Source organism: Perca flavescens, chromosome 5 (genome assembly GCF_004354835.1).
Source record: "Perca flavescens isolate YP-PL-M2 chromosome 5, PFLA_1.0, whole genome shotgun sequence".
NCBI classification, from domain to species: domain Eukaryota; kingdom Metazoa; phylum Chordata; class Actinopteri; order Perciformes; family Percidae; genus Perca; species Perca flavescens.
The window spans coordinates 36,070,590-36,087,205 of record NC_041335.1 but is presented as its reverse complement, the minus strand read 5'-3'; the positions used below and the strand labels follow the sequence as shown (position 1 = coordinate 36,087,205).

The 16,616-nt window shown below is 41.7% G+C and overlaps 2 protein-coding genes across 3 annotated transcripts in view; one reads left to right on the top strand and one right to left on the bottom strand.

Moving 5' to 3' along the window:
- The window catches only part of c5h9orf85 (chromosome 5 C9orf85 homolog), a 10,310-nt gene extending 9,623 nt beyond the window's left edge, over nt 1-687 (bottom strand). Inside the window, exon 1 of the mRNA XM_028578808.1 lies at nt 458-687. Coding sequence (XP_028434609.1) covers nt 458-559 — 102 coding nt within the window. The 5' untranslated portion in view covers nt 560-687. The remainder of the gene's footprint in view (nt 1-457) is intronic.
- A 323-nt stretch (nt 688-1,010) lies between these two features.
- abhd17b (abhydrolase domain containing 17B, depalmitoylase) overlaps nt 1,011-16,616 on the top strand; it is a 34,248-nt gene continuing 18,642 nt past the window's right edge. Inside the window, exons 1-3 of one of the 2 annotated variants that reach the window (XM_028578688.1) lie at nt 1,011-1,127; nt 1,242-1,523; nt 9,446-9,922. In XM_028578688.1, the coding sequence (XP_028434489.1) occupies nt 9,456-9,922 (467 nt within the window). In that variant the 5' untranslated portion in view covers nt 1,011-1,127; nt 1,242-1,523; nt 9,446-9,455. Of the gene's footprint in view, nt 1,524-9,445; nt 9,923-16,616 lie in introns of both variants that reach the window. The other variant, XM_028578687.1, reaches the window with a different exon arrangement.

Here is a 16,616-nt window from a genome sequence, read left to right as displayed (position 1 = left end):
TGATTGAGATTTCTCTTGGCACAGCTACCAGAAGACTTACAACTTTCAGACACGTTGCTCACGTCACATTTACGTTGTCTCTGTCAGTTGGAGGCTGCGCAGTAAAGCTGGCCATCACCGGAAAAGTGCTTCTAATAGCCTTCACTGGTCTCCGTCCAGAGCAACGGGGTCTATTGGTCCATTATATACTGTCTATGGTCCTAAACTGTCCTCAACATACTACACTAGTAAAGTAGTGGAATTTTTTTGAAGACACAGAATGGGTGTAGGTCGAAAACGAATATCCTGCGAATATCAAACCTGCTGCTAACTTATACCCGCTCGTCTCTACACAGCAGCGCATTGTTACCTTTATCACAACTTTAAAAGCGTCTTTTGTTGAGCTCAGTATTGAACGTTATGCAGGCTTGCTTAACGTTGCACACGACACGTTAACGTGACTTCTAGGTTCACACACCTTCACTTGGACGGTCGCTCCGTACTTGTCAGGTTTGAAGGCGAAGCTGTTTTGATGTTTCTGGCCTCGCGACCGAGATACATTACCTTTCTGAGAGCTCATCTTATTTTCTAATTTTCAGTTGCACATGTTATGTGGGTATACAAATCCGAAAACACATGCCGTGGAACCATGGAACGGAGAAAGCATTAACCCGGAAGAAGTACCGGCGCGTCACAAAACGTCACTGAGGTCAAATCAAAACCATGGAAACAGACGAATCCTCCAATTTTTTCTCAAACGTAGTTAAACACAGACGCTTATTGGTTACAAATAAATTAAAAATGTTTTTTTGTTGAAATTAAAATTATAAACAATTCCCAACGCTAGTTTACATGTAGAATTTTTGACATCTCGAGTACTCGATTGGACTGTGCCTCGCAATAGTAATCTCCCATTGGTTCTCATGAACGTCAATCAAAATGGTCACCACCACTCTGCGGCGTCGACAGGGACCGCCCATAAAAGTTCACGCGTCGTACCATTGGCGGGCTCGTTTCATCAACCTCTTCGCTATTGGTCCGTAGTGCTATCATTCACGTCCCCTCCTTCCTCAAGAAGCAGAACGAAAGCGGGGATGTTTCCGAGGCAAGCGGTGGTACTGTGAACTGATTGCCAAACCACCACGGACGTGAGGAAATAATTAAGTTCATTTTTTTTTTAGACCTTTATTGAATGTACCCATGCCGCTATTAAGCTGTATAGACGTGAACATTGTGAATGAATCGACGTTGTTGTCATTCAGGACCGTACTTTGAGGAAAAACCGAGTAGAGGAAAGACGAAACGACAATTTCGGAGGCTGCCTGGTCTGGACCCGGAGGACGAAGCTGACATCGCCAACAAATAGCCTAGCTAGGACACGGAACCGAGGATAATCTGTCCGAGGATAACCTTGTCAATCTCCTGGCGTCGAGTAGAAGATAAGTTAGCTGGCTTGGTGTGAAGATAACCCCTGACTACGGTGACTACTGTCAGTTAAAAATAGAAAGAAACCAAACAAGCGTCCAACGGCCGTGTCCGTCCAGGTAACGTTGTACCGATTTTCCTGGTCTGTTCGTAGGAAACACGCGCAAATTTGCGTGATTTGCGTTGCTGGCTAAACTGGCCCCATTACACTTGGCAATACAATGTCTAGCCACAGGAAATTAACCCTCCACAAACCAGCATAAAGTCATTGTAATCTCCCTGAACACATTTTGCTGCCTGTCCACCACCATTTTACGGTAAATCACTGCAGGGCTCCATTCGGTCTCCACTGCTGGAAGATTATGGATTATTATTTGGGGGGGGGGGAATAAAGGAAGCAAATAGCCTCTACTATGCATTTTGCTTTTTTTTTTTTTTTTTTTTTTTTGATTGTCACAGCATCTTGTAGAAGTAGCTTTCAGAGCTCACAAATGGCTGTAAAATGTTTTCACCTGACATCTCTGGCACAGCCAATTGTTTATAGAAATTACACCATAGTGACACACGGGTAATTACGTTGAATGTAAGTCACGTGTGTTTGTGTGTGTGTGTAATCAAGATGTGACAGGTGATTTGTGGGTTTAACACGTGTCTGGAAGATCCAACAGCTGGTTAGCCAATTTGTTTCTCTCTTTCTCCAAAAATGTAGACTAGTCCAAACAAATCCATCACAAGGTTTTTGAAAAATATGTATTAGGGTTTCACAGACCGACACTCACTCACTCACTCACTCACTCTTGCAGACAAAGGCACACACACACTGACAGACAGAGGCACACAATTTCCAAGGCTCTGGATATACTTCAGAGTGAAGTATAAATAAAGTAAGTAGTAAAGTATTGACAATGGTAAAACGATGAAAATGGCTGTAAATTAGCCAAGTGCAGTTTAGGAAATTTAAGAAGAGAACTGGCGAGGGAGGCAACTAAGAGGCGTGAAGACTGTGCATCATCATTCATAGTTTTTACAGGAGTAAGTAGGGCTGGCTATCGACAATGATTTCCCCAGTCGTTTACATTTCAGATTCAATATCAATGAGGTATTAATGTTTAAAATATGTCATATCTATTCACCAAACTAAAAAATTCCTAAGTGCTACCCACCTGGCAATAAATCTGAGGTTAGTGAACAATACCAACTCTGGTTTAGGATATAAATCAGGTTCTCAGAACTTGTGCTGTAAGTTGTATAAGCAAGATGCAACTCATATTTTATAATTCACCACGGTTAATGTTTACTTTAACAATTGAGACCCCCAAAAAAAAACATGACTTCACATAAACATGCACGCACACTTTCTTAAGCCAACTGGCGTGTTATCTGTAGGCATTTTCAGCTATCCTCGCGTATGTCTACGCTGTATACAGCGGATGTAAACCTACATGCCACTTGGCGTGAAAGCGACTTTAGCGTTAGAGTGACTCGCAGGACACTGTCTCCGGGGTGAAAGTCCTGCGTTGTTTGACCCATCCTCCACCCCCCACCAACCTCCCTACGCAGATTTTCATTCTACTCGCAACGGCATCAATTCGCACGCAACCGCAAGGTAATCTAAGTCAATGGAGGCCAAACCGAGCTGATAAACATGCTAAAAGGCGAGTATGCGTCTTGATAACACGCTAATAATGGCATATGAATTGGCGTGTCGTACATACGCCACTTCATGACATCAGTCGGCTCAAGTACTTTTTGGTTTAGCCACCGATTTGATTCTGATTCACGATGTCCCTATTTGATTAAATTCTGTTTCTTTTTGATAAGGGATATTTGATTTACAACACCTCTCTCTCAGAGAGAGATTTCCTTCTTCTCTGCCACAATGTCTCCTAACTTTGCGTTCTTTAGCGTGTCATGGATTCCTGAGATTGTCAAGTTCAATATGAAACCAATATCTTCACTCTAGCTTTAAAGGAACACGCCGACTTATTGGGACTTTAGCTTATTCACCGTAACCCCCAGAGTTAGACAAGTCCATACATACCCTTCTCATCTCCGTGCGTGCTGTAATGCTGTCTGACGGCTCCAGCATTAGCTTAGCCTAGCACAGATCCTGCAGGTGAATGGTTCCAACTAGCCTACTGCTCCCAATTGTGACAAAAGTGACAAAATAACGCCAACATGTTCCTATTTACATTTGACAGTAAACAAACCGGGAACTATATTCTCAGACAGGCTTGCTGCGAGCATATCACTCCGCCCAAGTACTATATTCTTCCGCCTGAGAATATAGTTCCTGGTTTGTTTACAGTTAGAAGATGGCGGTGTCTCATGTTACGTTGTTTTTTGTACACGCTGTGACTCTATAAATCACAACATGTAAATAGGAACATGTTGGCGTTATTTTGTCACTTATTGGGAGCGGTAGGATTACTGGAACCATTCACCTGCATGTTCTGTGCTGGCCTGATGCCGCTGGAGCCGTCAGACAGCATTACAGCACGCACGGAGATGAGAAGGGTATGTATGGACTAGTCTAACTCTGGGGGTTATGGAGAATAAGCTAAATTCCCAGCCTCTTAAAAGCCTCTTAAAAGATCCATCTCTGAATGTTATGACTTAAAATAAAGATCAATTTGAATCGGAAGATTGTTTGTTTGTTTGTTTGTTTGGACTAACGTGACAGATGCATCAACAGTGAAAAGGTAGATATTGAAAGATTGATTTTTTTTTTTTTTTTTTTTTTTTTTTGCATCCTGCGAAGCGTTTTTTTAGAGGAGCTACAATGAAAGAAATTAGCAACATGCTGCTGTATCCTGGCAGAGGATTGCATATTTGCATAGATTAAAGCATGTAAAGATGTAACTGCAGGGTGTAATTTATTACTTGGAGCACCTTCAATGGAAATACAATCCACAACGCATTGTCATAACCTGACGCTGATGTGTTTCTATTCAAAAGTACACGTGTAGTTATGCAGAGTCAAGTGCCTTACGTGTAGAAGGCATTCCCTGAGGACATTTTCTCAGCTTCGGTGTCATAAAAATGAGCTCTGCTGACACGTCTAATGCCACTGACCCTCAAAAGCACCTGGAAGATCTAACGGGAAGCCTGAGGTTCTGGGGTCCAGTTGCAGGGTGAAACCGGAAAGCTTTTAGGTCAATACTGTCTGAGTGGACAGGCAGCCTCGAGGCAGAGAGAAGAACTAGCCAGGGTTCAATGTTAAGATTTTATTTTCACTTGCCTGAGCGGGCATCGTGGACAGGGTCTTTAATGAGTCAGGGTTTCCCCCCACATAAGTCTTAGGTGCAAGTCTTTGATAAACCTAGGGAAAACACTGGATAAATTACAGTTAATCCTGAAAGTGGAGGCTATTATTCATTTAAATATTAAATCTAAATGCCGTAATTAACTTAGCGGAGAGACTCCGGTTTCTGTAATTTGTTATGCATACATTTTCAGGTACCCTCATTTCTACTCCGTCATAAAGTTTGAGTTGGAACATTTTGGGGTCCTATTGTGCACCCGGCGCAGCGCAAAGCCCGACGCAAGTGTCTTTGGTAGTTTAAGACCGACGCAGTTGAGTTTCCCGTCCAGCGGTCGCGTCGTTTAAATAGCAAATTCACCTGGTCTTACACGGAGGTGTGTTCAGGTGCATTCTGGGTGTGCTGGTCTTACAGGGAGGTGTGTTCAGGTGCATTCTGGGTGTGCTGGTCTTACAGGGAGGTGTGTTCAGGTGCATTCTGGGTGTGCTGGTCTTACAGGGAGGTGTGTTCAGGTGCATTCTGGGTGTGCTGGTCTCACAGGGAGGTGTGTTCAGGTGCATTCTGGGCATATTGCTATCTTGAGGCAATGGGAAGTGATCGCGCCATTGACCAAGAAAAACCTGGTCTAAAGTCAATAACGCAGCATTTCATTGTGGTTTTAACAGCATTAGTAAAATGTTCCTAGACTAATGAGATGTTCATGAAAGAGTGGCAAAAAATTTAGGAAAAAGATTCAAAAACATGCAGGGGGAAAAGCAACAAATGTTAAAAAGCACAGAAAAAATTGACAAGTTTGGAAATAGTGACGACAAAAAATTGGAATAAACGTCAAAGCTTCAAAAACATTAAGTAAAGTGACAAAAGCGACAAAATTGTCAAGATGACCAAAATGTTGAAGAAAAAAAAAGGTTTCTATTTTTATATTCTGACCCAGGAAAAACCGAAAGTTTCCTGGTCGACGGAAGAGTTTATCGGTGTTTTTTGCCCCCAACGTCTGCCTGGAAGAAGACGTTGGAGGGGGGGGCTTAAAACCCCATGGAGCACGAGAAGACAACACAAGGGTTAAGTGTATAAAAAGGACAGCAGCCTGGCTTTAGCCCCGAGTCCCAGAAGCCCCTGCTTTATTTTTCTACCCAGCGAGGGCAACACGGTGTTTGTTTTCTAGAGTTCTGTGGGGAAACTGCCCTGGTGGTGTTTTCCTTGTGATCGCGCTGCACGGGATGCAGAAGCAATGACTGTTTCAGTTGTTTGGGAGAAGATCTGTTTTCTCTCTCATTCTTAGTTCTCCAAAGCACTTCTGCTAGAAAACGTTTAGATTTTCAGGGTATCCTTTTTTAAGATTTTTCTTTTTAGCAGTGGGGGCAGGTCTGTCCGAACAACCTACGCTTGGAACGGACCCACCGCGGTGCTTTTGGTACAGCTGTTCGTTTAGTAGTCGACTCGGAAGAAAGCGAACATTTAGACAATAAGCTACATCAACACAACAGTATGTGGAGTTAAACTGGACGGGTCCAATAACCTCAGTAGTTCTACTTCTACTACTTGTTGTAAATTGTTTTTTGTGTACAGTCCTATTTCTGATACCGTGGATTTCTTTACAGTAGGGCTGGGACGATCTGCCTTTGTCCCGATTCGGTTCTTCTCACAACACGTGGATGCCGATTTGATTTGTATTTCCATTCTCAGAGTATAGCAAAAGATAATGAGTATTGCGATGGTTTTTTCGTTCTTTCTTATTGGAAACAGAAGTTCGAAGACTCCTCTTCTAGAGGCGATGTATCACGAGACATTTCTTAGTTTTCTAAGAAGACTGCGCATCAGGTGTCAGTCCGACATTTATTTTATTTTTAATGATGAACATAACATGGGTTTTCTTAATTTCTTTTCTGTTTTGCTGAATAAAGATATGATGTAGTCGCTGTCGGCGATACCGTATAAACAAAATATTTAGTTTCATCATTGGAGGGAATGATCATTTTTGTATCATTCTCATTTTTTATTAAATTATTAACCTTGTAGGGTAGGATAGGGTCTGTAGTGTAGGGTCTGTAGTGTAGGGTCTGTAGTGTAGGGTCTGTAGGCTGGGACGTCTCTGCAGCCCCACACTACTTCATTCACAACAGTTTGACACATATTTTGCCATTAACAGAGATTGCTCCCCCCTGTGATTTGGATATTGGACCAGTCCATATTTCAATACAATTGCGGTGAATTATATATCTATCATTGGTTTAAAATGAATTCAAATTATTGATTCTAGGGGGGAAGGTGCATCACATTCTTGATTAATTATTTAAAAAAATTTTCTCTGTGTCTCTCTCTCATACATATAATTATGATATAAATGCAGATACTAAACAACTTCTGTGCCGTTCCCTCAGAGGGTACATTGAAACGGTATATAAAAAAAAGAATACAAATAACTAAAATAATAAATTAAATAAATGATAATCTATACAGTTCTCTATTTATTGTTCCTTGTATTGTGGCAAGAGAAGACCTATTTAGCTGCTAGCCATGCTGTGTTTTTATCTTCCCCTAATAAAGGATGCTCTTTGGTTCTTAAGCCTTTTTGGGACATTTACATAGGAAATGTAATTTTGTTTGGATATCCTGGTGGCAGTGTGTACAGACTCGTTCCTCTCTTGGTCTCCACACTTTTAAATGTCGACCTCTTTCAATTTCAAGCTAATGGTCACTGACTCGGTATTTTGTTAAAATTTGTATTTCTTTTGGATTTTTTGTTTTGAGATATTCAGCCAATTTGATATCTCTGTTCAGGGATTGATATATGTATACTCTTCTTTTAATTTAGTTTCAAATCTTTTGATTGAAGACTGAGGATTGTGTCTGTGGTGGCTCGGAGGCTCAGTGTACCGGTCTCTCTCTCTCTACCTGTCTGTCTATTACTGACTGTGTTTAGCTCAGTGTACCTCCGAGCCAGCTGGTTGAGGGGGTGGACATCTGAACACTGCTGGTTGCTCAGGAGAGCTTTGTATGCAATGGAATTTTTATCAGCTTGATTTTAAATGCTGCCAAAATTTAATTGACCTTTTTTGGAGTTGAATTTCCAGAGGGAATATACAGAGTTCTGCTCGGCATGCATTGTTTGGGGTGTTTGGGCAAACTTTTAGAATCATTTTACAGAATTCCAATTGTAATTTTTCAGTAGGAGTTTTATCCCAGTTTTTAAATTCTGGTTTCGAAATCGGGCCCCAAACTTCGCTTCCGTAAAGCATTATTGGTGTTATCAGAAAATTGTAGATTTGTAGCCAAATTCTTGGGGGGATTTTTGTTTTTTTCCAAATTTGCATTTGATTGCATACAAAGCTCGCCGAGCTTTATTACATAGTGTGTTTATGGCCAGGTTGAAACTCCCTGATGCACTAATTTCAATCCCTAAGTAATTATATGATCCCTTTTGTTCTAGTCTGGTGTTGCCCAGAGTGAAGTTGTAACTCTATTTACCCGAGATCTGGCTCTCCTCTGAAATACCATAACACTGGTCTTTTTCAGATTGACTGTCAGTGCCCATTTCTGACAGTACTGCTCTAGGTCAGACAGGCTCTGTTGTAAACCCTCTTCTGTTGGGGACAACAGAACCAGATCATCGGCATAGAGCAGGAACTTGATGTTGGTATCATGAAGTGTGAGACCTGGGGCAGCAGATTGTTCCAACATCACTGCTAGTTCATTGATGTAAATGTTAAACAGTGTTGGACTCAAACTGCGTCCCTGTCTCACTCCACGCCCTTGTTTAAATAATTCTGTTCTTTTTGAGCCAATTTTTACTGCATTTATTTTCTGTGTACAGTGATTTAATAGTGTCATAGACTTTACCCCCTACACCGCTTTCAATAAGTTTATAAAAAAAGCCCATCGTGCCATATTGAGTCAAAAGTTTTTTTAAGTCTATAAAACATGCAAATATTTTCCCATTTTTTAATTTTGGTGTATTTTTTTAATAAGGGTGGGCAGAGTGTAGATGTGGTCTGATGTACGATATTTTGGTAAAAAGCCAATTTGATTTTTACTTAAGACATTGTGCTTGGTGAGGAAGGACAGTATTCTGGCATTAATGATACTGCAGAAAACCTTCCCCAGACTACTGTTCACACAAATGCCTCTGTAATTGTTAGGGTCCAATCTGTCGCCATTTTTGAAAATAGGGGTGATGAGTCAAAGGTTCCAGATCTCAGGAAAATAACCAGACTCCAGAACAAGGTTGAACAGCTTGTGGAGGGTTGCCTGCAGTGTAGGGCTACTGTGCTTTAGCATCTCAGGGCAGATGCTGTCCACTCCACAAGTCTTTCCAGCCTTCAGAGCCTGCAGTTGGCTCTGTATTTCTATTAGTGTTATTTCTGTATCTAGGGGGTTTTGGTAGTCTTTCACCTTTTCCTCTAACTGGTGAAGATTTTAAATGACTGAGTGTTGTTGGGGGTGATTACACTATAATCAATATTCTTATACAAAAATTCAAAGTGATTTCTCCAGATCAAACCATTTTGTATTGTTAATTTATCTTTAGTTTGTTTTGGACTGAATTTATTCCACAAATTCCAGAAGACGTTTTGGTCAATGGCTTCTTCTATTTTGTTAAGTTCTTAAGATCTGTAAAGCTCTTTTTTTTCTTATTGATTAGTGTTTTGTAATATTTTAGTGCCTGATGGTATTGGACCCGTATTTGACTCTCATGGGGTTCTCTGTGTTTTTGGTTAGATAATAGTCTTAGTTGTTTTCTAGCATAACTCTCTTTCTTTCTTTCTTTCTTTCCACAGTGTTTTGAGGATGAACCACCTATCCCTCAGCGAGCTCTGTTGCCTGTTCTGCTGTCCTCCGTGCCCGAGTAAGATCGCCTCTAAGCTGGCCTTCCTGCCGCCCGAGCCCACCTACAGCCTCATCTCCGACGACAGCGGCAGCCGCTGGACGCTGCACCTCTCCGAACGCGCCGACTGGCAGTACTCGTCCCGCGAGAAGGACGCCATCGAGTGCTTCATGACCCGCACCACAAGAGGGAACCGCATCGCCTGCATGTTTGTCCGCTGCTCGCCCAGCGCCCGGTACACGCTGCTGTTCTCCCACGGCAACGCGGTGGACTTGGGCCAGATGAGCAGCTTCTACATCGGCCTGGGGTCGCGCATCAACTGCAACGTCTTCTCCTACGACTACTCTGGCTACGGCGCCAGCTCTGGGAAACCCTCGGAGAAGAACCTGTACGCCGACGTAGACGCCGCCTGGCAGGCGCTCCGGTCACGGTGAGAGAGTGTGATGGATGGACGAAATGCTGCAAGTAGGGCTGTCCTCGACTAAAGATATTCTTAGTCTACTAACCCTTATACGATTTTTTCGACTAATCGATTAGTTGATTTAATTGACAGAGCTGTGCGCTTTGAGAGGTGGTTAAGACTAGAAAAGCACAATATAAATGTAGTTAATTAACCATCTGTAACACTGAGTTTCTCCACAATTAATCCTGCAAAAGCACCACTTTAAATCTTGTGTTTACTATAAATGTGCTCAGAAGTTTCTTGGAAATAAGTAATTTAGCATGAATAAGTTCCAGTTTTACAGATGGTTAATTAACTACATTTATATTGTGCTTTTCTAGTCTTAACCACCTCTCAAAGCGCACAGCTCTGTCAATTAAATCAACTAATCGATTAGTCGACAAAATCGTAGAAGTGTTAGTCGACTAAGAATTTCTTTAGTCGAGGACAGCCCTACATGGTACCTGCTCGACTCGCCTCGACTTGGCGCACTGTGCGTCCCTTTTCCGTTGCAGATTTTAGTAGCGCCTCAGTGTGGCTGGTCGTCATAGCGACTGACGTGGGCGTGGCTTGGTAGCGTTGCATTTCCCCCGACTCATTTCCTGGTTCTCCTTCTCCGTAAACAACATGAAATCAACAAGATGGTTAACTTTGTTTTTCTCACTATATGACTCTAGAGTCACTACTCGCTGCCGAGCTAATCGCCGGCACTCTCTCACTTCTCCCTCGCTCACCAGCTACACACACATGCACACACCAGCGCACAAGTATTCACATCAGGCCACTTGTATATAGCATATGCTACGGAGAAAGCTGGAGGCAGCAAAAAACACAGCTGGCTAAACTATTTAAAAATGCTGTCTGTCGCTAGCAATGCAGTGATCAGTGACTATCTTTCCGACAAATCAGCAGCCTGCAGGGTTTCCCGTCACCTTCTCGGCTCGCCTCAAAAAAGTACCTGTTAGCAGGTACAAGGGACTTTTTTTCGTAATGGAAAACCAAAAAAGTCGAGTCAAGCAGGGACCATGTAATGGAAAAGCTCCATTAGATCTCTTTAGTCCATTAGTCATGTTTGATGCTTTTTTTCATGCTGAATGACTTATTTCCAAGAAACGTACGAGCACATCTCTGGTAAACACAAGAATTTGACCTAACAGATATCACCGTGAAACTTACTTTGATTACTTTCATTAAGGTAATTTTTTGTTGTATTACACGTTTTCTGAAATGTGTTTAAATATGCAAAGGAGGCGTTATCTTATTCAATATATGCGTCCTTTTGCATAACTCTTTGTGGAGCAACTCGGATTTACAGACCTGTCGATTTTAAATCAACTAATCGATTAGTCGATACAGTTGAATGAGTGTTAGTCGACTAAGAACTTCTTCAATTGAACACAGCCCGTCATTTTCATTGTCATTTTAATAGGTTTGTTTTCTTCTGTTAGTTGTTTGGTTTATAAAATGTCAAAGTGGTGAAAAATGTGGTTCATTTTTTTCCCAAAAAGCCCAAGATGATGTCCTCAAATGTCTCGTTTTGTCTACAACTCAAAGATATTCAGTTTACTGAGAAGGAACTAGTGCGCGTGTGTGTGTGTGTGTGTCTCCTGTCTGTTTTTGTATACTTCCTGCTGGAAGACAAACAAATGACTTAAATTAACCATGAAGGGAAAACTACTCTTCTAGTTTGGAGGGTCAGTGCTTATGTGGGTGTTTGTTTTTTCTGAGGAAAATGAAGGTGCTGGAACCATAGGCGTAATTTACAGGGTGATTACAACCCCCAAATCATCCTTTTCTGTAGAGGTGTTGAAATTAATCAAATAATCGATGCATCAAATCGTGGACGATGCTGCATCGATAATAGGCCGGGCTCATAATCAATTATTTCTGTTTACAGTTTAACGTAGGCCTAACAACATTTCTGTTTACATATTCTGGTATGTTTTGCACATTCAGGAAGTGCCGTGTTCAGTGCTGTATAGTTTTATGTATCCAACTTATTTAGTATTAGAGCACTGCAAAATGTTTGGTTTTTGAAGCTTGAAAAGCTGTGAATTAAATATCCTACATGGCTTTAATAGAAACATTTATTTGACGCATCGAGATATTGAATCGCTGACATGATGATCTTAATCGAATCGGAAGATCAGTGAAGATTCACACCTCTACTTTTCTGGGCTTTTCTTTTTTTTTTTTTTTTTTTTTTTTTTTAAACAATTCAACGTTTTTGTCGACTTTTCTTTCTAAAAAGTTTTTTTCCCCAAGGTTATTTTGTTAACATCTTACTGGTGTCAGCGTTGAATACATGTTTATTTTGTATCCAACCATATAGCTTGTGGTTAATTTCAGGATGTGTATATTTTTTATTCTTATTTCTCATATGTACACGTTTCAGAGAACGTCTGGTCATGAAAATGTACCTCCAAAGGCATGGAAATGAATTGGTAAAAATGTGTATGAACGATGGATAATACTGATAGGACAAAATGTTACGGTGTCTGACGCTTGCTGTGAATCTCTCTCAGCACTTCTAGATTTCACAGAATGTACTGCCGTGTTTTCCCTGGCGTTGGAAGACTTAGGAGCATGTATTTGGCAAGGGGGTTAGGCATCCTTCCTCAAGAAAATGTTATGTTTTTCATAAAAAAAAATAAATAAAAAAAATGCAATTTCCCCCATTCATTTTGTGGGGCTCTTTGTAGTCGTGTTGGGTCTCTTTTTGGCCATTCGACGTCTCTTTTTCACATAATTTGGGACTGTTATTACCACCATATCTGTGTCTAAAACGTTGGAAAAGCTAGAGCCGATCATTGATCTGTAACACTCAGAAAGCTTAAAGGCAAAACTAAAAAAGCTTAAGAAGTCCAACTACAGTCATTAGATCTGAGTAAAGTCTTTTTAGTGACGTTCATTCGGCTTAGGGTGCTGCCCAAAATGGCCCAGAAGCTGCACCAAAACCTCATAATGCACAGAGATGTCTTCTGTAAATAAGGAAGCTGGCCAGTTAAACAGGAAACTCTTGATCATAAAGGTTGTGCATACAGGAAACTGTTCCACTGCTGTGAAGAAGAACCAGCTTTTCTGGAGGCCTGACTCAGTGTCTTCGTCCGTGTGGGAAGTTAAAACTTTCCTTTCACTTGTTTTCAATTAAAGAAGTATTTTATCAATCTGCTTCTATACTCTTGGTGTTTGTATGTGGAATAGGGCTGGATGATATGGAGAAAATCTGGAGATTATTGGGAGTTTTTCTGCGTGCCTGTGAGGAGGCGGTAAGATGTAGGGAAGTTTTAAACCGTTTTTTCACACGTACACAGTGGTGGTCTAAAGGTTAGAGAAGCAGCGCTTGTCCCTCCCTCATCACCACCACTGAGGTGCCCCTTGAGCAAGGCCCTTAACCCCCAACCTGCTCCAGTGGAGCTGCTCAGTGGCCAGCAGATCAGACTGTGGTTGTACTGGGCAGCTCCCAGCAGATCAGACTGGTTGTACTGGGCAGCTCCCAGCAGATCAGAATGTGGTTGTACTGGGCAGCTCCCAGCAGATCAGACTGTGGTTGTACTGGGCAGCTCCCAGCAGATCAGACTGTGGTTGTACTGGGCAGCTCCCAGCAGATCAGACTGTGGTTGTACTGGGCAGCTCCCAGCAGATCAGACTGTGGTTGTACTGGGCAGCTCCCAGCAGATCAGACTGTGGTTGTACTGGGCAGCTCCCAGGTATGGATGTGGAACTGTGTGAATGTGATCAGGGCGTTCCTGCTAAAAGAGGCTGCGTCTCAGTGAACCTCCCCTGAATAAATAAATAAAAATACTGCTAACATTATGATACCGACTTAGATAAATATTGACAAAGGATCTCTTTTTAAGCCTGCTTCATTTAGGGTTCAAGGTTCTTTTATTAGTGCGCCAGACAGAGATGAGAAGGGTATGTATGGACTTATCTAACTCTGGGGGATACGGGGAATATGACAAAGTCCCAATTAGTCGGTTTGTTCACTTTTTTTTTTTAATGCAATTCTCATTTTCCGGTGTGGCTCTTTAGAGAAGTTGAGTTTGACCCCACCCTGGTTTAAGGGTTAAAGTGCCATGAATGCCCCACAAACCATTGTGCCAAAAGCTTAAAACGTTGAATGTGCTAGAAAGGAAAAGAGATGAAGGCATGAGAAAGGTCTTCTGGACAGTCTGAGTCCCATGCTTTCGGTTTTCTTTCTATTCACAGCACCAGGCTACTTGAAAGAGAAAAGAAGCACTTGAGGCTGCTGCCTACTTTATTTTTGTTGTTGCGCCGAGGAATCTCCTACTCCCACACGCTGTCGTGACCAGCGCCGAAATTTCATTTAATCTCAGCAACAACAGAAGAGAAGCTTCAAATAATATCAAATTGCTCTGGGTGGTTTGTGTCTGCCGCAGGAAGGTGGAAATAGTAATTCATGACATCAATGCAAAACCTGTTGGCTACTCTTTATGAAAACTCTCTTATAATTATGTAACCAAGGCGGCTCGTGCCATTCTACTCTGTGTCCTTTTTGTAACCAAAGACCTCAACAATTCAAATAACACCAAAGGTTGGTTCCCCAAGTCCACTGCGCATTTTGGGGGGTTAAATAACGCAACAGGATGTCACGCAAATTGGCCATTTCAGTGATCCATGTTATGTGCTTCCTTAAGCACAAGGAATGGAAAGGAATGGACATCACATGTCAGACTGACTGGCTGACATGTGATGTCCATTCTTCTTTAGAAATGTCCCGTGATATATTTTCTGTAGAATTGTATTATTCAACTTCAGTTAAGTTTTGGGACTTTATAAACTCAACAAAATAAGTCTTTCAAATTCCTTTAGTGTGTCCAAAGGGTTTACGGTTTCTTTTTATTACCAAAGACCAACCGTTAAATTAAGACCAAAGGTTAGTTCCCCGTGTCCATTTTGCATACCTTTTTTGGGTTAACCAAATGACGCATAAATGTAAAGTTTGTGGTTGGAACATCTGAACACAGGCAACTACAGCTGTGTGCACGTGTGTGTGTTGGCTACTAAGGCCTCCAAACCGACAGCATTATATCTGCTCAAGGGGCACCAGTCATTCTCTGCTACGGTGTTTACATGCAGTTTAAAAAACGATTATATTCGGGTTAAGGCAATACTCCGAAATCAGAGTTCTAATAGCCCGGTTAATAGGGGTGGGAAGCACCAGAGGCATCACGATACAATATTATTGCGATTTTAAACATATTGCAATATTCTGCGATATATTGTAATTTATTACCTTTTTTCCAACTTCAGATTTTTCCCAGTTTCAAATGATGTCTCCAAAAGGAAACTTTGTCAACCTCTGTTTTCATCATTCATAAAAGATACTTTTCTCTTTGTTCATCTCACTTCAATTGTATTGCTGCAAAAGCAGACAGACTGACCAACACATATCGTAAAAGATCGGTACTTGGCGTCTGTGTATCGATACAGTGTTGCCGCGGAAAACATTGCAATACTTTGCTGTATCTATTTTATTTTTCCCCCACCCCTACTGGTTAACAAAGGTAGAGAACTCCTTCAGTATCTGGGTTATTCCTCCATGTAGACACCTTGCCTGGGCTATGATCGGTGCTTCAACTGCCCCTCCCCACTCGGCTGGAGCGGTTTTTGAACAGTCAGCGCTGGAGTCGTAGATGTTTCTCTGATACCATACAACAAAACCGTGTTGCCCGAATCAGCGGGCCATCGGCAGAATGGAGCCCGTCTGTTTTACTCCCCGCCGAGGCGGCGGCGGCGGCGGCAGCAGCAGACATCGTGAGATGGCTAGACAGATGTCTGTCTGTCACAAAGTGGAGGGACCCAACCGCCCCCGCTTGATAAAGTTAATGTTAGCTAACGAAGTCGGTGAAACATTAAGTTGTTGTTGGCCGATTTGGTGTAACGTTGACTTGGGTCAACCGGAAGAAAAAGCCAGTTGTACGTTGGCAGATCGCCACCTACTGTACCGCAGGTAGAGTTAGTCCTCCGGCATTTTTCCAATTCTTAGGCCGGTTATGCGCTAGCTGTGTGGCGTGAGCGTGGCGTGTCAGCTGCGTCTTTACACACCAGAAAGGTGTCTGACGCGGACTGCTGCTAGCCTTGTCTGGACACATGTATGTTTCCCATTGATGAGAGAGAGAGAGAGATATTACACATACTGATCTGATTACAGCAAAGACAACGTCGGCAGTATTGACGGCACAATAGGCTCAAGAATATTTCCTTCTGTAAATATTAGGTGCAATAAAGAGAATCTTTTTATTTTTGTTTTAAATATACAGTACAGGCCAAAAGTTTGGACACACCTTCTTATTCAATGTGTTGCCTTTATTTTCATGACTATTTACATTGTAGATTCTCACTGAAGGCATCAAAACTATGAATGAACACATATGGAATTATGTACTTAACAAAAAAGTGTGAAATAACTGAAAACATGTCTTATATTTTAGATTCTTCAAAGTAGCCACCCTTTGCTTTTTTTTGATAACTCTGCAAACCCTTGGTGTTCTCTCAATGAGCTTCATGAGGTAGTCACCTGAAATGGTTTTACCTTCACAGGTGTGCTTTGTCAGGGTTAATTAGTGGAATTTATTCCCTTAATAAAAAAACAAAGGGTGGCTACTTTGAAGAATCTAAAATATAAGACATGTTTTTTGTTAAGTACATAATTCCA